The sequence below is a fragment of the Pinus tabuliformis genome, chromosome X (assembly GCF_031772625.1).
Source record: "Pinus tabuliformis cultivar Carrire ecotype Pingquan chromosome X, CPIR1, whole genome shotgun sequence".
In the NCBI taxonomy this organism is placed as follows: Eukaryota; Viridiplantae; Streptophyta; class Pinopsida; order Pinales; family Pinaceae; genus Pinus; species Pinus tabuliformis.
In genome coordinates this window covers 568,555,599-568,582,948 of record NC_142308.1, presented here as the reverse complement: position 1 = coordinate 568,582,948, position 27,350 = coordinate 568,555,599, and the positions used below count along the sequence as shown (strand labels likewise).

The 27,350-nt window shown below is 40.2% G+C and overlaps 1 protein-coding gene across 3 annotated transcripts in view; it reads right to left on the bottom strand.

The window, feature by feature from the left end:
* The window catches only part of LOC149141286 (trigger factor type chaperone family protein), a 365,480-nt gene that overhangs the window by 108,809 nt on the left and 229,321 nt on the right, over positions 1-27,350 (bottom strand). For all 3 annotated transcript variants that reach the window (XM_089447542.1, XM_089447541.1, XM_089447540.1), the window contains 2 exons: positions 16,153-16,245; positions 15,810-15,902 (listed from right to left, as the gene is read on the bottom strand). In XM_089447542.1, the coding sequence (XP_089303668.1) occupies positions 15,810-15,902; positions 16,153-16,245 (186 nt within the window). The remainder of the gene's footprint in view (positions 1-15,809; positions 15,903-16,152; positions 16,246-27,350) is intronic.

Here is a 27,350-nt window from a genome sequence, read left to right as displayed (position 1 = left end):
AATTGAAGAATTTTATATTTTTGGTTGTTGGAATTTTTACTTGTGCCTTGGAGTCTCACCCTTTGCTAAAGTGTGAAGTAGATATCCCTCTAAATCACTATGCTTGGTTCATGTCCAAGGAGTGGCTTGGTCGTTCCGTAAGTGACCCCCCACTTTAGCTTAATGTACCTTGCAATCTTTGATTCTCATTGTGAGCAGACCTCTTATGTGATGTCTCCAACCTTTGCTCTCTATGTGTGAAAAGATATGAAGCCCTTGAGAGAATAAATCACTCTTTCAAAGTAGTTTAGAACCCTCACATTGATTTACTTGCAAAACCAAAACAAACAAGTGGGGAACCCTAATTGATTGCTTCCATGTAGCATATTAGCTCCTCAATGGTAGAGAACATTAGTTTTAGGATAAATCTACTAATTAGCAAATAAAATTAGATTCAAAGACTTAATACTCGATGGAAATAGAAAGAAGAAGAATATTAACAATAGCCACTGCACAATTGCACAAAAGAACAAATGTTGCAAAATAGATGAGCCCTTTTTATTAGATTGCTCTTGTCTGAAGTGAACAACAACCATTTACAAATGAGGATAGCCTACCTTTACAAAAATATGTTATAACAACTAGTTTGACTCTTCCTCAATAAAAGATTTACTAGTAATCCACAAGTTAAAGACTTTGTAAATTAATTCATGAAATATTACGATATAATTTTTAATTCACCCGCTAGGGGGTTGACTTGGACAAATTTCCACAATTTATTTCAAGATTCCCTTTGCTCATGGTCCATTGCTCTACTAATTGGTCCACCAAATCTCTAACAACTAGTTAGACCTTCTAATGGCTAATTGACTTCACCAATGGCTATTTTTTACTTTACTTTTCCCTTTAGTAATTTGACTTAGCCACATGGAAGTTGGATCTCCAACGCCCTTGACTTTCTGACAAGTCTAGCACTTGCATATGTTGAAATCAGCCTAGATCTAAATTGAGTTACTCTCGAAATATTCATATTCTTCCCAACATTACAACATCATCATGCCCTACTAGAGCTCTAATGCCCTTGGGAATTTGGAGAAACCAAGACATGGGTCTTACTCCTCTCGTTCTATATACCAATTTTGACATATTATATGCCAAGTTGGTCAAGTTTTTCCCCTGTTAAGCCTCTTGGAAACCTGTATCCTACCATAATATCACACCAAGTGGATGATCTCTAATGCCCTTGAGAATTTGCAAGATCTGAAATGTGGGTTTTGTTCCTCCCATTGACTAGACCACTTTTGATGTCATGCATGTCACAAACAACCCAATGCTCTACCTGAAAATAACCTTAGAAGCTTTCTTGTATTGTTGACCAAGTTTGACCTAGCTGTAACTAGCCACTAGATGTTGAGATCGGGAAAATTCCATGTGGCATGGAATCCTCTCATCATTCCCTATAATATGAGATTGAGTTTATTTTTTGTCCACCTAGACCATTTTGCATTGGGAATTGTGAACTACATCAAGAAATGTGAAAGTTGTCAAAAGAGACTGTTATTTTGTGAGAATTATCATGAATAATACAACACCACAGCGAAGGTCACCTATAGAATCCATAGACACTAAGCATGTGTAACGACATAGGTGCACCTTGACACAGGCTGAACTGGACCATACACTAGTGATGACTCATACAAAATTCAAAGTCCCATAAAACCATGACTCCTCATGAGAACCCTACCAAGATCGTCCAATCCAATCAATGACAAGATCGCCTAACTGAAGTTTTCAAGGAATAGGGCATGGTCCGACCAAAACAAGATAGATATAGATTCAAATCAATAAGACACAACTCTAGGAGACCTAATACAGAGCCTCACGTGATTTTTACATGGCTTTAGCTCGTGATCTTGTGTTTACAATGGTGGTGAATGATGTGCTAAAAAATATATGTACCCCAACTGACAAAGAGGTAACATTGTTTATGATAATTTTATGTTATGTTCCACCAAGACTTTGGGACAAGGGGAGGCGGGTACAAGGAGACACACAGGGGAGATATGTCGAAGTACACTCAAATTTGAGAGAAATTTAGGGGGGATAGGGGGATCTCGGGGTATATAATTTTTCTTTAATATATATGAATGACATTCAAATTCATATTCAACATAAACACATTGATCCATACATAATTGAATTAAATAATGAAATACATTGATCCATGCTCATCATTTATACTGATACATACTACAAGAACTACTAGGGTTTGGGATCAACAACTTATGATCACCAATCTACCCTCGAACAAAGTACACTTGACTTGTTGAAGGAGATCTCGACTCAGCCCTTTCGGTCCACATACCTTAAACACTTCTAGCAAGTCCTTTGCCACCTCTTCTGTTTCTCACAAGACTTCTGCAACTTCAGAATGCTTGCATCTTCAGCCGCTCATCTACCTCTATCAATCGCTCCTGCTGCTCCAAGGATGACTGATCTTAGGTCTTCAAAATGCTGTCTAACAACACTCTTGGTCCTTCAAGAAGTATGCTCTTAGGGACTTCAACAAACTACCCTCTTATCATTGATTTGCCAACTCAAACCACTGAACTAGGGCATCACCCACACTGCCCTCTTGACCAAGGTTACTTGGGAGCGGGAGTGAAAACGGGGAGCGGAAGCAAGAGTGACATTTTCAGAATCTCCCGGTTTGGGAGTGTTTCCGGGAGCATTTTTTATATAATACGTATTTTTTATATTTTGATGCATGTATGTCAACAAAAACATGTAGAAAGATGAATTAGATATAAAAAACATAGATTGAACCATATAACAACAATCATCTAGAAGTTATAATCTTCATCAACCACGTCCACAAGTTAGTAGCATACAACATATTGAGTCTCATGAATCATGATTCATCAATCTTAAAGTTTCAAGATTTCAAAATTCAATATATAACATTTATGATAATTGATTACCAAAGTTGTACTTGTAAGCTAAGTGTAACCATTACAATAAAGAAAATCTAACATGAAATGAAGCAACTTTCACGAAGCATCATATTCATAATTCATTACCAATGAATTATAATTGCCAACTTCAAACTTCAAGCTTAAATTGTCATATATTGTTTACAAAAAATATCATAATAAATATGAAAGAGTCAACATTTATAAAAACTACTAGAAACTAGAAAATACAAGTAAATCTATCATCTACAGCTTCCTCCTGTCGCCACGAATAATGTCTAATTTCTAAGCAGGTCGTGGGGGTCTTCTAGGAGTCTCCTCCCGCACAGTCCCATGACCAGAACCAGAAGTAAAATGCCCTGCACGCCTGGATGTACATGGAGGCGATGACAGCAAAGGAACAAGACTTGGAACTCGAGCACTGCTACTAGATGGTGGGGGTGGAATTGTTGTTGCTTCATCTTCATCTCTCATAAGTTCTTCTTCCAGTTCTTCAAGATGTAGCCATCCTCCAAATTATCGTCCTCTGGGTGGTTGTCCCAAATTTTATATGTTGGATCCTCATAAGCCCGATCACAGTAATGACTCAACAACCTCAAGTTGTAGTGCACATAAATCAAGATTTCTACCCAGTTTTCATTGAGTCTGTTTCTTCTCACATTATGTATGAAGTTGTAGGTGCTCCAACACCTCTCTGCAGAAGAAGTATTTACAACCTATGAGAGAAGTTTTTTTGCCAATTTTGGCAAAAGTCCCATGCTGCCATATGCTTCCCACCATGTGAGAGCATCATATCTGTATCTATCTTCCATTGCATGCAAAGAACCAAACAAAACAGTGCAACTGAAGTATCTACCTAATTCAAGACGCAGGTTAGCACACTCCTCCCTGTCAGGTACCAACTTGTCTAATGCTTCCATATATCCTGTAAATACCTCTGGATCTGTAATGGGTTTGACCCTAACCCCACCCCCAGGTGTAGGTTGGCCCAACCAAGATGGAGAGTAGTATTTTGACATAAGGATATACGCCAAGGCATGTGGTGGAACATTAAGTTTATTCCACTGTGTACCACACATTTGTGATTCAGCGTATAGAAGTTGGGATCATCTTTCTGAACAATATCTTTTATTTTCCCCAACATGGTATCCATCTGCTCATACACCCCCCCAATCACTGGTTTATCTGTATCTGCAAAACAAATCATGTGATAAATGGGCTTGGTGAATTCCAATACTTGCCTCACATGTGCCCAAAACTGACCATCAAGAGTAGTCTCCTCCACCTATTCAAAACCTTGTTTGTCAGCTGCATTTGTAGCCCTTTCCTTTAATACCTGCCAGTGTGGACTTGATACCATGCTAGCCAATGACTCTCTTACCTTCAAAAGGCGCCTGAAGGTGAGGTAATAGCCAACAAATCTAGTCTCCACAATCTTCAACAACTCCAATCTTGAGTGACTACGGAAAAGCCCATGGGTATTGCTATGATTTATAATAAATTTTATCATTTGTTTGCCTCTCTTGTACAAATCACCAATCCAATTGTATTGTTGGTTTATGTTCTTAACAATAACATGCATCAAAAGGTTCATTGTGTGACCAAAACACCATGACCAAAATATGTTGGGGTATTTATCCACAATAATTGCTCCCGCTGCCTTACAATAAGCAGCATTATTAGTGATGACTTGGATGACATTGTATGGCCCAATACATTCAATTTTTTCAAGTAATGGTTTTGCAATGTTGATGCTAATCTTCAACTTCTCTGAGTAATCATATGCTAAAAGAAAGATAGCACCACTAACAGAGACAGCAAGAACACTTATCAATGGCTTGCCTTTTACATTTGTCCGTCCATCAAATACAATGGACACCCCATGCTCAGTCCAAGAATTTGTCATTCTACTCAAAGAATGTGATATTTTTGCTTTTCATGACCAAGTCCAACAGTTCTAGCCTTGTCATACCTAGGGCTCTTGTATCCTTTAAGGGCATCAGTTATGGCAGAAACCATTTCATGCCAATAAGGTGAGTGAAGAACATTGAAAGGTATCCCACATGCATAGAGAAACCGGTAAACTTTTGAATCCACATCATTCCTACACCCTTCATCAAGGAAATCTGATATGGTTCTACGCCTTAAAGAGATGTTTGGTGACCCTGTGCCTCCATATCCATTGCCATGGGAGGATGTTGAAGGAGTTCTTTGTGCATGTTGATGTCATTGTGAGCTTGGTTCAAAGAAACCCTTTGATTTTTTAGATTTGTATTGGGTTTCCTCCTCTTCCCTTATGTATTTGGCTCTATCTATTGCTGACACTTGTACAAGTTTTGATTCTTATCGCTTTATCTTCATCCCATGCCCTTTTCCCACAGAGGTGCCTTCTGGCACGGGTGTATGAACTTGTGTAAGTTTTGTTGCAATGGGGGCAAACAAATTTAGTGGTTCCACCCCCTTTCCCTGCTTCAGGCTTAGAAACATATTTCCACAATGGGGTTTGGTCTTGTTTAGTTTTTGGGCTGAATCATGTTCACTCTCTTCCTCCTCACCAAGGTACTCCTCTCTGGGGTTTTCATCAAATCCACTATAACCCACTTCTTCATCCTCTTCTTCATGCTCAACCCTCCTCCTTCTACTCTCCAACACCATAATAACCAAAAAAGGAACCAAGAAGAAGAAAATGCCAAACCATATAACCATGATGTTTGAAATTTGAAGTTTTGAATCTGCAAAAAAATGGAGGAATGGGAATGGGAAATAGAGAAAAATTTTATTTATTTATTTATTTAGCAATGAACATAAAAAAAATTCTAGATTAGAGTGTAGATCCTACCTCTTTGGCCTTCAATCCCAACCTCCAATCTCACCTTGCAAGCTCCTCTCTCACCAAGCTCCTCTATCCAAGCTTCAAACTCTCTCTTGCTCCAAGTCCAAACTCTCTTGCTCAAGATCTCACTCTCAATGGATGAAGTGAATAACTGGAGGGGAGAGGGTCTATTTAGTTTTCCCCCTCCCATTTCCCTCCCTTTCCAACCCTTTCCTCTCTCCTCTCCCCTTTCCCTCCCTTTCCCTCTCTCCTCTCCACCGCCGGCGTCGCCCTCCCTCTCGGTCGGGGCCTTTTTTCCTGCCGGTTGGGAATGTTTTTCTAGAGAGGGAGCTCTAAAAAAACGCTCTCGGAATGTACGGGAGCGGTCAAGGAGCGACCACTCCCAAAAACGCTCTGAAAAAGGCAGGGATCGTTTATTCTTTTTAGGGAGTGATTTCGGGAGCACGCTCCTGAGCTACTCCCACTCAGAGCGCGATTTGGGAGCAGGGGCATGAGGGGGGGGGGCACTCCCCCACAACCCTGCTCTTGACTGCCTTCTTTGTTGCTCCAAGATCAATCCTTAGGGTACTCATGCAAAACCCTCTTATCAATGATAAGTCTTCTCCTTATTTACTGAACTAGGGCACACATCAACCAGCCCTCACACAGTCCTCTTTGCTTCCTCAAAGATGACAGACCTAGGGCTTCTTGCACAGCCCACTTACAACCACTTTACAACACTAAAGATAGTTGATGTAGGGCACTTTAGACAACCCACACAACAATGACAAGACTACCTTCTATCACTGTACTTAGGAGTTGCAAATCAGCCCACACATCAACGATATGCCTAATTGCATTTGTTGAACTTAGGGCTTGTCATCATGCTGTCCAAAGCACTTATGGACAGACTTCTTCAAACAACCCACACCTTCGTAAATTGTCTCCTCAATTACACAGAACTTAGGGCACAATAGACTGCCCTCTTAACAATGATAAGGATGCTCCTTATTCACTATACTAGGGCATCTTCGGACAACCCACTTGACTGACTGATCACACAAGAATCACTTCAACTAGGGCACACTTAGCATCCCATAGAACAGTGACTTCTTCACACAAAACAGTCTCTAGGGCAACAAACTTCTTGTCCAAAACTCTTTAGGACAGACCTCCACATTTAACAATTACACCAAACACAAGAGCACAAACTTACCTCTCTGAAAACTCAACACAACTCTCAAAGTTCCATGGATCTGGGCACTTTCTTGACTGAGATTCTCGGCCTTATTTCCATATTTCTGCAACCCCAAAGTAAGGTTACCTGAGTCACTGATCAGCCTATCACACACTGTGATAACACACTTTCCAGCCCTGAAATTACCTTGCTCCTTCTTGAGACAACGCGGCCTCAACTCAATCTTGTATCCTAGCCTCAACAAGGGTCTCGGCCCTATCCTTGGCACTCTAATTTCAGTTTGTCCTAGTCATAGATTCATCACAACACAAAGAATAGAAATTGGCCCTGAATTCCCACGAACAACCTCCTTAACTCAATTGGATCAAATCACTAGACAAGAACCATAACTCATCCTTCTCTCCTTGCTATATCAACTCCTTTGAGGTCTACAACCTTCTTGTGCTCTTTCTATTGATGAATTGCACTTGTGGTATGGTGAGAATGAGCTTGAATTCATCTTTATTTATAGTGACCTATGTGAAAGTTCGATGATCTTGAATCCTACTGCAGCAACTATTATTATTTCTTCTATTTGTTAAATTGATTAAACAAATTATTTGCAATTTTCTACGACAAATATCAAAACATATACACTGCAGTCTACACAAATAAGATTCTACAGATAAATGCAAGGAAAAATACTAGCACATATATAACGACAATGACAGTTATTTTTGGACAATTGTCCCTAGAAAAACCCAATGTGGGAAAAATCGGTGCAACAAATGAGGGTTTCTTTTATTAATCTTCAGCAATAATTTTTGTACAAGATACAAATAGCCAAAATAGAGGAAGAATCACTGAGAGAAATTTATTGATGAATTTCTCACACTCCACAATGTTTTTTTTGACCCTCAAGAGGACTTGTTGCCCTTTCGTTGGCCTTACTGCGTCAGCCTCTGTGTAGTGTCTGCATCACTGTGCGCTGATGAACTGCATCTCTCCTCTATGCTGCCCTTTCTAGATTTGTCCTGCACACTCAGACTATTGTTGATGCCCTCTCTCTCTCACCTGCAACTCAGTCTCTGACTCGATTTTCTCTTGCCAAACTTCAGCCACTGAGAAAATCGATCTGCTTGAGCAACGGAGTATCTGCCCTGGTGTGTCTTTCCATCTACCCATCAACTTCTTCTTATAATCTTCTGTTGGAGCACCAATGGCCAAGATTAAATCATAATCGATGGCCCAATTTAATTCTATGTCGATCCGTGTGAGTTTCTATATGATTCTCACCACATCTTAATTAATATTGATTAATTAACCACATTCTCTAAGTTTAGACTTAGGAAATAATTAAAAAATTGGTTAATAATCGAATTAAGACACTTCTATGTGGAATTTCTAGAAATGATTTTTGGGTTTTGGAAAATACATGTATTCTAGCCTCTCCACAAAATTTCATGGCTAGAACACATCTGATGCTACAAAACTAACACTCCCTCTTAGCGAGGAAAGTGTTCTAGCACTGCAACCCACTGAAGCAACACTCTTTCTTTGCGTCGTCTCATGTGACATTGTTGATGTCTAGCTACTACTTCCCACCAACTATTGTGTAACTCTGATAAACGTTGCATCATTTTTGTTGCTAGCCCTACTAAACTGTTGCCAACTACTGCATCTGCACTACAACTCCCTCTCAACAGATGCTGCTGAGAATCCATCAATTTCTGCTACTGAAACGAGTTCTCCACCATACCCATCTGTTCTCTAAACTGGAGGAACTTAGCTCTCCCTATAGCTTTTGTGAGTATATTAGCTACCTGATTTCCTGCCGGGACATACTGAAGCTGGACTGCCCACGTTGAACACAATCTCTAATGAAATGACATTTGATATCAATGTGCTTCAACCTGTCATCAAACACTGGATTCTCAGAGAGTTTTATACAACTCTGATTATCACAGTAAACACTGGTCGCACCATTTTCTTCCTGTACAAGCTCACTAGCAATTTCCTTAGCCATATGGCTTCGCATGTAGCCATGTTGGCCGCCATATATTCGGCGTATGTTGAGCTCAGTGCTACAGACTTCTGCTTCCTGCTGCACCAAGAGACCATCCCAGACCCAAGACTGAAGCAGTACCCAGAGGTACTTTTCCTGTCCACTGAACTACATGCCCAATCTGCATCTATGAACCCGCTCAATCTGACGTCATCTCCTCGAGTATATTTCAACCCGAGTCCGACTGTTCCATGCACATATTTGAGAATGTGCCTAGTTGCTTCCCAATGTACCCTTTTTGGTTCCACCATGAACTAACTAAGGGTATTGAAAACAAAACAAATGTTTGGCCTAGTGTTGATCAAATACATGAGTGACCCAATTAGCTACCTATACAAGGTGGGGTCAGCTTCCTTATCCCCTAATGCATCTATCTTTTGACAGTTGGTAATCATTGGTGTTGCCATGGGTTTGCAATCCTGCATTCTGAATCTCTTGAGAATTTTTGTAGCATATCTCCCTTGCCTAAGGAATATCTCCCAATTCTTCTGCCATACTTCCAACCCTAGAAAATAGTGCATCAACCCCATATCCTTCATGGCGAATTCCACTGCAAGGTTCCTTTTGCAGTGCTTTATGAGCCCCGATGATCCTGTCAAAAACAGATCATCTACATATAAAACTAGAATGAAAGGCTCATTCTCCACCATTAGATAGTAGAGATTGGGATCTGCATCACTCTTGATGAATCCCAACTACTGCAAGTAACTGTCAATCCGACCATACCATGCCCTAGGTGCCTTCTTGAGCCCATACAGGGCTTTCTTCAATTTTCGTACGAGTGTGCTTCTCATGAGTTTTGAAGCCTTCAGGCTACTCTATGTACACCTCTTCTTTTATCACCCCGTTCAACAATGTTGTCTTGACGTCCATCTAGTGAATTTCCCATCCCATCTGCGTTGCTAGGGATATGACGGATTTGATAGGGGTATATCTGGCAACTAGGGCGAAGTTCTCCTCATAGTCTATTCGATCTTTCTATGCATACCCCTTTGCCACGAACCTAGCCTTATACTTCTCTACACTGCCATCTAAAACATACTTGATCTTGTAGATCCATCTAGAACCCACAACTAATCTATCTTCGGGTCTAGGCACCACCTCCCAAACATCATTTGTCATGATAGAACTATACTCTTCTACCACGACATCCACCCACACTTGATGTTGTGCGGCATCCTGAAAACTGGAGTGTTTTGCAACCTAAGCCACCAAGGCCCAGTATCTGTCAGGCTGCCTACGCTACCTCTTGTGAGTTCTAGGAGCTCCGACAAACTCTTCTACGTCCTTCAAGGTCTGACGCACTTCCCTACTGGTCCTACCACTGATGGTGGGAGGTTTAATCTGTTTCTCCACCTATTCATTTTGCTCTGCCTGCTGAGAACTTCTTGGATCTCCTACTACTAAGGAGATGCTGGTACTAGTCACTGTACTCGAATCCTGTGACTGTCCTCCTACCTGTTCTACCTGTAGTCCCTGTTGCTATTGGACTAACGAAACATCTAATGACTAATCTCCTGCAAGCATCTCTCAAGATTTTCTTAAAGCTCTGTCTTCCATGAACTTTACATATCGCCTCACTACAATCTTCCTGCTGCTAGGAATGTAGATTTTGTATGCCTTTGAGGTCTCACTATATCCTACGAGATACGCCTTTTCTGCAGTCTGATCCAATTTACTGCTCTCATCTAGAATGTGATAATAGGCCACACTCCCGAATATCCTTAAATGACTTACCTTGGGTTTCTTCCCAGTGAAGACTCCCTCTTTCATTTTCTTCCCCAATGCTCTGTGAGGTGTCCTGTTTTGAATGTACATTGTTGTGTTGCATGCCTCTGCCCATAGAAATCTAGGCAAATCCTGATCATACAACATGGCCTTTGTTGCCTCGACTATAGTTTTGTTCTTCCGTTCCACTACATTTTGTTGTGGATTGTAGGCAATTGTCCACTCTCTTTTGATACCTTCCCTTACACAAAAATCTATGAAGTCTTTATCGTGTATTCTCCACCATTATCTTAACGTAGTACCTTGATCTTTTTCCCTGTTTGTTAACTACGAGAGCCTTGAACTCTCGAAACCGATCAAAGACCTCATCCTTGGTCTTTAAGAAGTAGATCCAGGTTTTTCTGGAATGGTCATCAATAAAGGTGATGAAATACTCACAACCGCTAAGAGCTCTGGTGGACATAGGGCCACAAATATTTGAGTGTATCAACCCCAACACACCATTGGCTCTGCTGTCACTTCTGGGAAACACTGCTTTTGAGTACTTCCCAAGTAAACATCCTTGGCATAGATCATCGTGCTCGGTGCTAAGAGCTAGAACTCTTGTTAGAGTCTCTCTGAGCATCCTAAGTGTTCCATGGTGCAAGTGTCTCATCCTCCTGTGCCATAGTTCGTTCAGCTCCTTCCTATTGTTGTTATCACTGCCTATTAGTGTCATTGGAGAATCAACCTGCAATCTACATAGCCTGTTGCTTCAAGCTCCAATCTGTCTCACCTTCTTCCAACTGGGATGCTTAACATATGCTTTCTTTCCGACAAAGTATACATCATACCCCTTGTTCTACAATTGGGATACTGAAATTAGGTTCATACCCGATCCTGGCACATGCAGTACATTAGTGGCGCTAGTGTTGGTTCCTACTTCTGTCTGAAAATCTATGGTGCCTCTTCCTACTGGAGTGCACTTAGTTGTGTTGCCCACAATGATCTGGAAGTCCATTTGCTCCTCTTGATAGCTCGAGAAATATTCCCTTACTCCAGTCATGTGAGCTGAAGCTCTGCTATCAATATACCATACACCAGTTGATGTCGAACCTAACGCACATGCAAACTCATCTTCCAATCTGGAAGATAATTTTGAGGCTTCCTAAATATCCATAATTTCCTGTGTTATTTTTCCTTCCCAACACCAAATTTTCAGCTACAAAATACACGTCCAACTCTGCGTGGAAACTGCTGCACTGCTCCCTCTGCCTCTGACACATCTCGATCCGGAAAATTTTATTCTCTATAGACTCACTCAGAGAATTAATTTTCCACGAAAAATTGCCCACCTAGCCAATGGATTGTGCAACCTCTCTAGGGTTTCGAATTGCTACCTATGCAGTGCTTTCGAAATCCTTCTTCCATCTACAACCAATCTCTTCCTGCTTCACCTGTGCTCTGATACCATGTGAAAGTTCAATGATCCCAAATCCTACTGCAGCAACTGATATTATTTCTTCTATTTGTTAAATTGATTAAACAAATTATTTGCAGTTTTCTATGGCAAATATCGAAACATATACACTGTAGTCTACAAAAATAAGATTTTGCGGAAAATAAATGCAAGGAAAAATACTAGCACATATATAACCACAATGACACAGTTATTTTTAGACAATGTCCATGGAAAAACCCAATGTGGGAAAACTGATGCAGCAGATGAGGGTTTCTTTTATTAATCTTCAACAATAGTTTTTGTACAAGATACAGATAGCCAAAATAGAGAAAGAATCACTGAGAGAAATTTACTGATGAATTTCTCACACTCCATAATGTTTTTCTGATCTTGAAGAGGACCTTCTGTCCTTTCGTTGGCCTTACTGCGTCACCCTCTGCGTAGTGCCTGTGTCACTCCTCTGCGCTGATGAATTGCGTCTCTCCTCTGTGTTGCCCCTTCCAGATTTGTCCTATACACTCAGACTATTGCTGATGCCCTCTCTCTCTCACCTGTAACTCATTCTCTAACTCGATTTTCTCTTGCCGAACTTCAGCCACTGAGAAAATCGATCTACTTGAGCAACTGAGTATCTACCCTAGTGTGTCTTTCCATCTACCCATCGTCTTCTTCTTATAATCTTATGTTGGAGCACAAATGGCCAAGATTAAATCATAATCGATATCCCAGATTAATTCCCTGTCGATCCATGTGAGTTTCTAGATGATTCTCACCACATACTAATTAATACTGATTAATTAACCATATTCCCTAAGTTTAGACTTAGGAAATAATTAAAAAATTGGTTAATAATCTAATTAAGACACTTCTGGGTGGAATTTCCAAAAACAATTTTTGGGTTGTGGAGAATACATGTATCCTAACCTCTCCACAAAATTTCGTGGCTAGAACACATATGATGCTACAAAAACTAACAATCTATGGTGGTCTCATCCTCCACCAAGCATCATGTCATATGGGACTAGCCGACTTTAACCAAACTACAAAAACCCCACTAACATTAAAAATAAATTCCATTTCATTCTCATTTCACCACATCATCTTTGGGTGCCCATTAGCCCTTCAAGGGTGCTCCTCATGCATTCAATGATCAAACTATCAATTTCTCCACTTGGTTTGATGCCCACAACTTTGGGTACAAAACCAATTGCTTGGGTACACTGCCCACAAACCACTTTTGTGGGTCAACTACTCACGAACCCAATACACCAAGGGTTGTGGGAGTACCTCCCAAGCTACACAAATCAACACATAAATCATTCATCCATACACCACAAGATTCAATAATGAAATACATTGATTCATATTAATCATTCTAGAATCTAATTAGACTAAGCAAAATAGATTATAGTAGATACCAAAGTCTAAAGAATGGAATAGTAAATCGATTAACTCAAACTCAAAAATATTAAAGAGTGACAAGTCAAAGAATTAGTCTAAGGTCATCGATATCTAGAGTCAAGACTTGAAAGTTAAAATCAAAAATTAAAAATGAACAATGAGCGTTGAAGGAGCATTGCAAGTGAGGAGAGGCAACAGTTAACTAGTAAGTTAGATAGTGTTGCGCGGTAAACGGAGGAGAGGTAAGATTGGTAAGTTGAATGAGTGAGTAAGGGATTACAAATTAATATAGGCTTTAATTTTTGTTATGTATTTTTCTTTTTAGTTTTTTTTATTATTATTTTATTTTTCAAGGGTTATTAGACAAAATTGAAAGGGACGTGTCCCCCCACAAAAGTAGTGCTTTTAGGCTTGGGGCTCTTGATTAAATGTTAGTTCTAGACCCTCATATCTGATAGAATCCAATCGAAAATTGCAATCCCCCAATCCTGAAACACTGTAAAGCCTGATGGATTTTGAGTGGGATCTAAAATTCTACTTTCTCCATATGAAATCCAATGAGGTCAAAACCACTCTCAAACATCTTGGGTCAATTAGTGGTAATGTTAAATATTTAACTAAAAGGATGAAAATGAAAGATAGAGGAGAATGTCACTTTTACATTAAGATTTAACATTACCATTAATTACAAAGCATTAGTAGGCCCTAGGGTTGAATTAAGCTTCCCCACTCATAAGTTATTGTTTTTAGGCACACTTAAGGGGGGAAGCCTAGCCCTTTCTGAGGAGAGACACCCACAAGCACCCCCTTTCAGGGAAACGTGTCACCCACACTAGGCAAACGTTTCCCCCTGCATCTCCCCACGTCTCTCCGAAAGGGATATGTGAGGAAACGTTTCCCAAGGCGTCCCCCTGTCCCAGGTGCGTGGGAAGCATAGGGCGCACCCTAGGGGATTTGTCCCCTTGGAACACTGATTTTATATGAGCTTATAAAAACTAGATCAAGTAGAACAACATACACTAAACCACAATCACTCAACCAAATTTGTGTAGAAGTTAACTTCACTAACTAAAAAAGCTAAAGTATATAGTGGAATTACATCAGTGTACGGATCAGCCTTTGGTGGCTTCCAATCTTAGACTATATGGAACTCTGGCTCACAATATTGTTCCACATTACACAACCTAAGGCTCATAGAATACAAATGACACAAACATATCATTATATTCTTCTCCACCACAATGATGAATATCCTAATCAACCTCAACAAAGGGGGTTGTACTGTATAAATAGGTAAAAGATTTAGTGAGAAAATGTAATTGGGTTATTGATTGTCATCCAGTAAGGTCCCTTAATTTTAGATTTATGTCTTTGAGGTTTGTTATTCACTTCCCTGAAAACCAATGATCAAACATGACTCGACCAAAAAGCAAGGTAGACCAACTCATAACTGCTCTAATTGTCTAATCAATGTCAGCAGCCCATTTCTAAATCCCAATACAATGCTGTGTACAATGTGTGCTTTAGTGTGCTTAATTTATGACTATGCCCAACAACTCTGGACCTGTCTGTGTTGCACTGGTGCCAGACAATGCATAGTGATCCCACTTAACTGTTCATCAGCGCACACTCTGCTTGTTTCTGTGTGCATAGAATTTTCGTCGCATTTTCTAACATAACTACATGTGAAGAAAGATGTCAAGAAGAACGAGTTTAACTCAATTACAAGCTTAACGTGATTGACAAAATTAATTTTCATTTCTTTAATGTATTAATCAAACAAGTATTTATGTGAGTCCTATTTCGTGATCATGCCAATCCAAGAATGCTTGCCGCAAACTACATCAGACAACTTAATTTGACTTTGTTGCAAACTACATCAAACTTAATTTGATTTTGTTGTAAACATCTCCAACCTGTTCAGTACTTTTATTTTGTTAGTATTGAAGAGAACACATACGTCATTGGACTTTCTTTGTGATTCTCCAATCTATGATCTGTTTCACTACTTTTCTCTGCTAATAGAATAAAGATTAACTTGTCCGACTGTGTTGGATTTATTAGCTACAGATTATATATATCCACCTACATGAGACTCCCATAAATAAGACATACATTCATCTTGATAACCATCTAGAAGCACTGATGACAAATAATCTACTCAAATTAAATTTTCAAACAATTTATTTATGAATCATGATAATGATTGAAATCATATAAGAAAACTCTCATACCTCGGAAAGTTCTTGCAGAAGTGCTCGTTGGATTAGTTGTTTCTTTTTTGCTTCTGCTATTTTCTTATGCTCTTGTAAGAATGATTCTTGGACCTGTTGCTTTCAAATTTAGTGTTAAAATACAGTGGCCCAAAGTGCCTTATAAGTGACTGAATCTTCTAGGCCATTCGATTTTGAATAACACTTCACACAATGTTAGATAATAACATCCACGATTCAGAATTCAATGTTTCATATTATTTATTTTGAATAACATATTGAGATTTCAAATTAACAAAACCTTTAAAACAAAAAGCGTCGTTTATCCAATTTGAACCTAAGAGGTGAGTTCAGGAAATAAAACCTGACTCAAAGAGGTACAACCATTAACAAGCTTATCAGCAAGTGTGTCATCCAAAACCGGTAGATCTCTGTAAAATAATTCCTTGCACTCAACCTACATTTTGAAATGGTACAAAATCAACATTATAACTCCATTTAGAAACTTAAGCTTCACATGCTAAAAGGGGAACTAACACACAAAAATAAATGAATCTATTAAATGAAAAACTTCCAAGAAATTTTTACTTGTAAAGATTAAAGAACCAAGAGGGTTTTGAGTGCTTTGTATGATTGTAGCTCTGAGGAAAAAAAGTAATGCAAAAAAAAAATGTATAGCACGTTTTCAGTTTGTAGGCACAATATCATCATAAGGTATAAAAGGGCTTATATGCAAAACTAAAGAATAAAGCGATATTCAAAAAAGCCAAACAGAATGTACATATGGGACACACACATGTGCCATGCAAGGAGTGTGTCCCTTAGTATGTTGAAAATGGTGCTAGCTTCTCATTTGGCCATGACCAACTTTATATTGTCATAATTATTATATTTCTAGGTTTGGCTAAGGTCGACCTTGTACACATAGGCTTATTATCCCTCTTAGGAAAGTGCCTTACCTCTTGATTCATGTATATATCCCCAACTCTCATTTGTAATTCGTCATCATGTGATAAATCTTTTATTCTTAATAAAGTGTTTTGCCCAAGGGCACCATTTAAGTGTTACTATACCCTGTGCCCAAACTTGTTTCTCTCTCTAGCACACTTGCTCCATCAAATAGGAGCAGCAGATGGCACGCAGACTTCCAAACTGCACCATACAGGAAAATGTTGAGATCCCAAACTTCCCCTCGACCTCCCTCATTATGAGACGAACTGATATTATTGAGAACAGTTCAAAGGTACCCAACTGCAAATCAGGCCACATGTTCTCAAAGTGTTAGAGAGATCAGCTCCAAACGGATTCAACTAAATCACCTCCCGCCCATTAGACTACCTTCCAAACCCAAAAGATCAACCAAAGATCCATTTGAAGTTTCTTTCTTTCGAACTCAGATGTCAGGACTCAGGAGTATCCCTTGTTTGTACATCTACCCCAAGATCATACAGTCAAACCCCCTGATGGTTCTAAATCACTCCAACAGCGAGCCAGTGCCTAGTTTGCCCCCCTGCCCCCCCTCTCCTCGGCCTCAAACATCAAACTAAGGAGACCTTGATATTATCGGCCTCATCATTAGTTCTTGACCTTGACAAGTTCTTGAGTTTCCTGTTACCACAAAATCTAGCAAGCATTGGAGAGGGAAACCCATCAAGACAAAAGCTAGATAAAGTGCTAACAATGGGGTAGAGGCCAATGTCACCTCAGCCAAAACTCCGTGCTCTTTAAAGACTTTCACTGATGGGAGGAGTCCCAGTAGGAAGGAGATCACTTAAAATAGATATGCTAGGTATAAGGTAGAAAGTGATCAAGCTAGAGATCATTCAAGAGAGAGACTCAATAATGGTTCAAGGCTTCAAAGAAGAAAAACTCTTTTAAAGAAAATCCCTAGAAAAGAAGGTTGAAGACCTAGGGTTTCAAGATTTTTCAATGGTGATAGATATTCACAAGGTCAAGGCCCAAGTGAAAGGGTTTCTTAGAACGATATTCAACTAAGCCAAGGCTTATGAAACCCTCAAGAAAGTCCTCAAGTTGAGGGGAAAAGAGATTAGGGTTTCCTTCTTGGAGCAACACCTAAGGCATGAGATTTTATGGATGAAATTTGAGTGGATGCCCACCAAATTGATAGGTTAGGTATAGCCTAGACCTATCTCTTGATGTTTAGACCCTCAAATCACCAAAATGTCTTCTCCCTAAAATTTCGTTGCAAGCCCTGGATTTTTGCACTAGCCTTAAAAGCACTGAATTTAAGGAGAGAAATTTATGAAGAAAATTTTGAGATGATCACCAAAGACATGGGCTAGTGCCTTGTCCTTTAGGAATATGGAGTCAAGGATGAAATAGATAAGCTAGATCCTTTCTAAGGAAGCTAAAAAAATAGATGCCCTAGGTATCATTGTTTAGCATTTACTCACTTCAAAAGAAAATGGAGTTTGATGGAGAGATTAAAGATTTCTTCCACTAGGAACATTCATTACATGTTGTACAATGAATATCATATGCAATACTCAACTAGATAGCCTTTCAAAATTAATTTTCAACAATAGGGCACAAAATGGCATAACCTAGAAGGAGCAATTCCATACATTACACAATTTTAAGATAGAGAATTTTCAACAAAAAGCACTTACAAGACAACATGTAGTATATCCATCCATTATCCAAAGAAGTAGCTCCAAAGACAATAAAAAATAGCTTCCAAATATCGAAATGCATCCAATAGATCTCCAATAGCCAAGAAGGAACAAGTTACAAGGGTGAAAAACCTCTTGTTGATTTTTGGTAGCATCGGATGTGCTCTAAGTCTCAAATTTTGCAGGGAGGCTTGGGTACATGTATTCCAAAGAACCTGGAAAGTGTTTTGGGAAATTCCACCCATAAACAATTTTTATTAAAATAATTAATTATTTTTAATGGGTTCCTAAGTCTAAACTTAGGAAATTAAAATAATTAATGGGTATTAATCTAACTATGGGTGTAAGTTCTAGAAGAAGACAAGGATCAAGCAAAAATGATTTTAGTCATTGATTAGCTTCTAATATAAGTCGTTGAATGTCAACAAGAAGATTATTTAAGGAGGCTTGAGGGTCATTTTGAAGACACACCGAGAGTTGATCAGTCAGATCGAATTGCTGAAGCTAGAGCAGCGCAGTGATTTCATGGTGATCACGCAGAGAGGAGCAGAGATAGTTTTGGCTGGAGGATCTTCTTTGGAGCCAAGAATACACAACAGATAGGCAAAGAAAGACACACAGGAGGCAGCGCAGCGCCCAGTGAGGGTGACGCAAAGCCAAGAAGGGCTCACGCAGAGCAGTGTAGTGCCTTCCAAGTATAAGCCCAAGATTTTGTTGGGGGTTTGACATTCTGAGTTGGGAGGGTTGAAGTCGAAGCTCATGAGTGCAAATCGATCCAGCAGAGAGGTGACTTAGTGCCTCAAAGGCAGTGACGCAGGCCCACGCAGTGACTACATAGGGGCAACGTAGAGGTAGCTGGGGACTCGTTAGTTCAATTGCCGGATCAGCTGGGACTTGCAGTGTAAAGTGAGGTAATCTCACTAATTTCTTCTGTCGAGTGATATTCTCTATACTGGATTGCCAGCAAGGCATCCAGAGTTTGTATTCAAAAATAACTTCTGCTTAATAATAAAAACCCTCACATCAGTTGCACCGGTTTTCCCACATTGGGTTTTCCCGGGGACATTTGTCCAAAAATAACGGTGTCATTGCGTTGTATTTTCTTTCTTGCTCAGTTTCTTGTTTCTGCCTTATATTTAATTAAGTGAAGGTTGCAGTGTATGTATTTCGATATTTGTCATAGGAAACTGCAAGTAATTTGTTTAAAGGAATTTAACAAATAGGAGAAATATCATTAGTTGCTGCATTAGGGATTCCAGTTTAGGAAATTTCACATGGTATCAGAGTTGTAGGTGAAACAAGAAGAGCAAAGCCAGAGAAACCAACACTAAGTAGAGAAGGAGATCGAATAGCTACAGGAGGCAGCAGTTCGAATCCCCAAAGGGATTGCACAATCCAAGCCAAGAGGGTTGAATTTTCGAGGAAAGTCTCTCTGATTGAGTCGACAGAGAGGAAGGGCTTCCAAACCGAAATTTTGTCGTGCCAGAGGTAGTAGTGCAAAGCCTCAACATTGAGGAAAGAGCTGGTGGGACGCAGTTTTCAGCAGGCAGATTGTTGGGCTGAAAGACGTCAGAAAAGAGAGGAGAAACACAGTGAGGGAATTTTTCCTCAGTAGACTTCCCTCCAAGAAGTTAATTTTCTTATTTCCTAAGCAGCAACAGTAAGAGATAAAGAGGAGCAATTCGACATTTTTGTGGCAGAGATGGCAACCAGTGGGTTGAGAGATTAGGACAAGTTGGATGGGGCATCCAACTTTGTGATCTGAAGGAAAGGATGTTGTGCCTTCCAAATGAGCATTTTCTCAAGGCCTATGTCGACAGCGTGGTGGCTGAGCCCGCTGATCCAGATCAGCTAAAGAAGTACAAGGGAGAAATGGCGAAGGCCAAGAGGATGATCCTTGATGGAGTAAAGGTTCACATGGTATGTCACATCGCTAACAGAGGGACTGCTAAGGAGATGTGGGATACCTTGGCAACATTGTATCAGGGATCTTCCGAGCAGCGGAAGATGTACTTAGAGCAAAAATTGAGATCTACACAGATGCAGAAGGGGGAGTGGATTGATCTGTTCCTCACGAAGCTTCAGGAGACCCGAGACGAGTTGGCAGTTGTTGGGTCTACACCTCAAGGTTCCGAGATGGTGAGACTGGCCCTAAACTCAGTCTCAGAAGAATGGCAAGTCTTTGTCCAGAGCATCCTGGGCAAGACAACTTTGCCAGACTGGGATAGTATGTGGGAAACTCTCAAGCAGGAAGAGCTGAGGAGAGATCTAGTCAAGTGTAATCTTGACGGAAGCAGTAGCAGTGGGTCGAAGCCCAAGGAGGAGGAGGAGAATGTAGCCCTTGCATCCAAGGGGCAGCAGGAGTAGCGGAGGCGGAAGAAGGACATCTTGAAGATCAAATGCTTCAGGTGTGGTGAAATGGGTCACTACGCAACACAGTGTCCTCTCAGGAAGAAGGACAAATATGAGAAGCACGATCCGAAGGTTTCACCCATGAAGATCGAGGAGGAGGAGTTTGCCATGACAACCGAGATACCTCCAAGAGGGAGGTGGGTTGATTTGGAGTTGTAGTTCAAAAGAACTACAGATGGGTAGGATCCTTGAGGAGCCCACCTCTCGGATCAATTCCTTGCTACGAGAGCCCAGATCAGTAGTAGCAAGATGGACCAGTGTCAGTTGGTGTAGAGGAGTGTTGGAGTGACAGTTGAAGTGGCTAGGAGCGCAAGAGACTGAGTAGCGCAAAGCAAAGTTGCAGCAGTGTTGCGAGGCACAATGCAGTAGCAACAGCAGCACAATGGCTTCAGAGGGATAGTGTGGGACTAGCAGCAGCCAAATCTTCAACATCGAGATGCATCCATGCTAAACACTTGTTCAAATTTGGGATGTTTTTCATTTGCAGTGCAGGTGAAGTGTTAGCAGTGGCAGTGCTAGCAGGAACACAGATGCAACACTTGAGAGGGAGTTTTAGTATGAATGCAGTGTTGCCAATGGCAGTGTCAGCAACAGTACAGTGGCAACAACAACGCAGTAGTTGGCGGACAACATGTCAGACATCAGCAGCATAGAGAATGATGTTATGAAGTCAAGGTGATGCTTCAGTGGGACGCATTGCTAAAGCACATTCCTCGCTAAGAGGGAGTGTTGATTTTTGGTTGCATCGAATGTGCTCTAAGTCTCAAATTTTGTAGGGAAGGTTGGGTACATGTATTCCAAAGAACCCAGAAAGCGATTTGGGAAATTCCACTCGGAGACAGTTTTTATTAAAATAATTAATTATTTTTAATGGGTCCCTAAGTCTAAACTTAGGAAATTAAAATAATTAATGGGTATTAATCTAAATGTGGGTGTCACTTCCAGAAGAAGACGAGGATCAAGCATAAATGATCTTAGCCATTGATTAGCTTCTAATCTGGGTTGTTGAATGTCAACGAGAAGATTATTTAAGGAGGCTTGAGGGTCATTTGAAAGACACACTAAGAGTTGATCAGTCAGATCGAATTGTTGAAGCTAGAGCAGCGCAATGATTTCGTGGTGATCACGCAGAGAGGGGCAGAGATAGTTTTGGCTGGAGGATCTTCTTTGGAGCCAATAATACGCAACAGAGAGACAGAGAAAGATGCAGAGGAGGCAACGCATTACCCAGTGAGGGTGACACAGAGCCAGGAAGGGCTCACACAGAGCAACGCAGTTCCTTCCACGCAGAAGTCCGAGATTTTGCTAGGGGTTTGACATTATGAGCCAGGAGGGCTAAAGTTGAAGCTCTTGAGAGAAAAATCGATCCGCGGAGAGGTGACGCAATGCCTCAAAGGCAGTGACACAAGCCCACGCAGTGACTACATAGGGTCAACGCAGAGGTATTCAGGGACTCATTAGTTCAGCGGCTGGAATAGTCGGCACTTGCAGTGTAGAATGAGGTAATCTCACTAATTTCCTCTGCCGAGTTTGTATTCAAAAATAACTTCTTCTTAATAATAAAAACCGTCAGATCTGCTGCACCAGTTTTCCCACATTTGGTTTTTCCAGGGACATTTGTCCAAAAATAATGGTGTCATTATGTTGTATTTTCTTCCTCGCTTAGTTTCTTGTTGCGACATTATATTTAATTAAGTGAAGGCTACAGCATATGTATTTCAATATTTGTCGTAGGAAACTGCAAGTAATTTGTTTAAAGGAATTTAACAAATAGGAAAAATATCAATAGTTGCTGCAGTAGGGATTCTAGTTTAGTTATTTTCACACCTCTAAGAGGTTGAATTCAAAGTGTGATGATGATGAGAGACTAAATGAGGTCTCTTATATTTATACATGTCTAATCAAGTCTAATTTTAGCCTAAAGTCCCTCTTAGTTGTCAAATGATAGGAAGAAACTAAGTGTGGTTACAAGACAACCACATAGCCAATGTGAAATCATAAAAATTAACCCACAAGAGGGTCGAAATGTTGACATCATCATTGTGTGGGCTTCTTGGAGGCATGCGTTGAACTCCCTTGGTGCTAAACTGTAATATCCCCAATTTTGTGAGCATGACAATTTTGCCCAATTTCAGTAATATTAAGTAAAGGGGAAAATATTATTTTGGAGAAAGGTGGCAAGTATTATTTTATTGACGATTGGTGGAAAATAATCATTTTATTAAAATGGAGGCAAAAGTCACCTAGTGGAAAATGGCCCCTACCAATAAAATAATAATTAAAAAGGGAGTCTAGAAGCATGGGGAGAAAATATAAAAGGAGGATGGACTGATTTGTTAATCATCTTTTGGCTATTACACTTCATATTTCATCTTCTATTGGAGTTGTTAAGCACAAGGGCCAGAGTGTTGTTTAGCACCAGGAATTCCGAGCAGAATTCCACACTCATTTTGGATAACTTCGAGTGTCTCCCTAGTGAGGTAATTTGGGAGTCCAATTCAGGGCTTCCCTTGAGCTTTAGTGCAGGATTTTGGCCAGCTATGCACATTTCTTGGAGGCAAAGGATTTCGTGGACCGTTATTTGTAGCAAGAAAAGTGGGTCAGAGGATTCGGGTTTTTGCAGAGAGATTTTCCCTCATTGGAGCATGAGTTTGGTAGCATTTTTGCACGGCAAAATTTGAGGAGATATTTGGGCCAGGTTTATCTATTTTTGTTGTGCACAGAGCTCATTGGCTGAAGCTTGCGCAAAAGAGAGGAGCAACAGATTCTAGAGAGATTGGGGCTGGAGAAAAAATCTATTTTTAGAGGAGAATTTGCGCAGAGTTTGGGTGACTATTCAGCAGTTGTTTGGCGTAGATTTTCAGCAGTGTGCAGAGTCTACTTGTCAGAGCCATTCGCACTTTCTAGGGTCATCCGGGTCACAGTCGGAATTGTGCCAAACCTTTTTTGGGTTTTGTTGGGATTGGTGTGTAAAGGTCGAAGTTAACTTTTCAAAATTTTCTAAGTGATATACAAGGCAGAAACCTAGTAGGGCGTATAGCTAGCATGAGAGTCATTTGCACCATTTGGGAGGGCTTCTTCAACATCTGGATTCAGCCCAAACCATTTCTAGGTTTTGGGAGAGGAGTTCAGAGCTAAATTTTCATATCATTCCGCAGAGTATTCAACCCTAAGGTCAACATTCCAGCCAACAGTCAGTAGCAAATTATTTCTAGATAGTGCACAGATCACTGCGGGACCATTTCTACCACTTCGGTCTAGGCCATTTTTCTGGGTTCTAGTCAACTTTCATAGCAAGCCTAGGTTCCAAAATTTCACCTCATTTGATGTACTCTTTTATCATAAAATTAATAAAATGGCTCAGATTGCAAAGGATCTACAGACATCTCTGATTCATATGGAGACCCATGGCGTCATTGATGTCCCCTCAGACCCACTGAGAGCACCACAGGTCTACTACTTGGAGAACAAGGGGCCACCCCCTTTGTCCATCATATTCTGAGGAATTTATTCCTCAATATGGCACTTCACGATGTTATTGAGCATTTGGAGGGCCCTACGACATGCATACATCATTATTTGGCCCCTTGTGAGGCTTTCTTTTACATTATGAGCTAGTATGGTGGGCTTGTCACCATTAGGGGTTATTATTTGCACATTATTTTATCATTAGGGGCCCATAGGCTAATTCGAACTCCTTAGGAGACTATATATTGATGTTAGATACATTCATTTGTATCATCACTTGATTTGGGATCTCTCTAGTCTTAGATAATTTCCGCATTTTTTCCTTGGAGGATATTTTTGGAGATGGATGAATTTTGATGTATGGATTTGGGCTATTTCTCTTATCTTGTAGCTTTGTTATGCAACTAAATTGTTGGTTGGATATACTCTATAACGTTGTAAGTGTTTTTTATCATTGTCATTCTTGTTGTTTCATACTACTAAAATTAGGGCTAGTTGTTGCATTATTATAATGTGGAGTTGAGCAATGTTTTAGATATTAAATGTATGGGCCAATATTATATGAAAGAAATATCCTAGAGATTATTTATCTCGAGAAGCTTGCATCATTTACTTTAAAGTATAAATACTTGAAAGTCACTTTTATTTTCTTACTATCTACATTGGATGAAGTTGATTTTCTGGGCCTCCTTGATCAAGAATCCAAGTTCTTACTCATTACCATCCTTGACTCCATATCCCCAAGTGAATTACGCACTGGTTCCATAAAGGGGTGATCATATTAACATTCTTTTTTACCAATTTTTCCCTTTTTCCCAAGTCTAGCCCCATTAGGTCACCTAGGGCATCAATTTCCCGGCAATTGGCCCAAGGAAAAAAATTGATCTCCTCTAGGCTACTGCGTTGGTGGGTTCCCTCCCTCTCCTCCAAATTTGAGGCCATTCTAATGGTGGAATCTCCGGGAATCCCAAGCCCTAGCTCTAGGACTGAATCTTGCCTAGGCATCCCCAAGGCTAGACACTAATAGGATCAATTCAACTTTTTCAAATAAATATCCTTGTTTGGTCCTTTCCCCTCACCTTGTCCAGGATAGGAACATCATTGGTTGTTACATTCCATCCCCAAACCTGGCCTGGGTCCACTTGGCCCCATGTGGTCCCACTTCTCAATAAAGACTATTTGTCAAAGACCATTTGGGAGTCCAAGTTTCCAAGGATTATAGGGATTGAGAAACTCCTATATAAGCCTATTCTTTCTCCCTCAACCCTCCAATCCTCACCCCTTAACCCCGGTGGACCAAGTCCCTTACTTAAAGATCAAGCAAGTTCCATTCATCACTCCATCCTTGGGAAAGGGTTTTCAGGGTCACTTTTCACCTATCCATTGACATTTACTTTACAAAGTGATCCCTACACTACCGGGACTCCTCCCATTGGTGAAAGTCCGTAAAGAGCAGGGACACTTACCTATGGTGACAGTGGGCTAAGCCTCCACAGTGGCCCTTTCCCTAGCATTTACCCTCTTCGGAACCCCTTTTAGGTCGGTTGTTGGCTTGAGCGGTAACATTTATGGCGTCATTTCCGGCGAGGAAGCAAGTCTGCCTCCCTAGTGAATCATTGAGGAATTGACTCATTGACGACATTCTTATTATTCCTTTGGTGACTCCACTCATTGTCAAAACCCCTAGTTTGCTTGAAGGTGACAACATTCCTCCTTTAACTAAGGTTGCTGCAAGAAGAAACTGTGAACCATCACTTGTTGGCACCGCTCTCCTTCCTGAATTTGAAAAATTTAGTGACTCAACTCTGAAAATGACGAATACTGTTGGCACTAGCAACAACAAGATGACCAAAAGTCAAAGACATTTGGTTAGTGTATTTTCTCCTTTGAAGCTCGGTAATGATCCCAAGCCCTTACCTCAAAAATATCATTGATGGTTACCCAGGTTCAAGGGAGATGCCACTATGAGTGCTCGTGACTTTGTTGAAGATTTTTATTGGAAATTGTCCCCTAGGTTGATCTTTGATGAAGATAGGATCATGATGCTGTTTGCCTTATCACTTGAGGGACAAGCTAGAGAATGGTACCTTAGTCTTCCTCCTGGTTGTATCTCTGATTCCGATGAATTTGAAGACCTATTCATGAAAAGGTGGTCTTGCAATGCCCAAGGAACCTTCAACATCGCGAAGTTTTATCAGATATATAAGGGAAGGGAAAACCTACAGGAATTCATTCAAAAGTTTGATAGGGTTGTACGAGAAATCCCTGATCACCTAAAACCTTCTGATGCCAACATCCCTGATAAATTTGTGAAAGTTGTGGGGGGCACCTAACATATGCCTTAAGAGACAAGAAACCTTCCACATTGGCTAAAGCTAAAGAAACAATGATTCAGGTTGAAGAAAACCTTCGTATCTCAAAAATGAATGTTGATGACATCCCTAAAACCAAAACTAAGACCAAGAAGGAGAAACCAAAGGATCAACATGAAGAAACCATTTGTGTTATCCTCAAGAAAATGGACAAATGTAGTGAGGAATTTATTTAATGAGATCGAATTGTTATGAACAAAATCACCACTTTAAAGAGGGCCCAAAAGTCAGATTGTGTCCCAAAGGGGGAGCCTTTTCCAAGAAAGCAAAGTGATGAAGATAAACCTAACTCATCTCAAGTACCAAACACCTTGGCTCCAACCAATATAGTGGAGCAAGATTCTTCCTCTGAAGATGAGCTTTACGAGAGTGATGAGAGTGATGATGATGAAACAGACAAACAAGCTAACCTTGTAGAAGCTGATATATTCAACATTCTACTTGGAGGTCCATACACTCACCCTCCCATCAATGAGGTCACTACCAAAGTTGAAAAAGAAGAGTCGATCCTAAACAATGATGAACATACTGTTTTTAGTCGAGTTTGATGTAAAAGTGATTTGGGAATAATTTAAGCTAGTTGGCTTAATTATTACAAATCACTTGTTTTACTAGATCATATTGTGTCACAGATGGGTTGTGTCTTGAGAGTCTAAGCCAAATGTGTATTCCCCCTT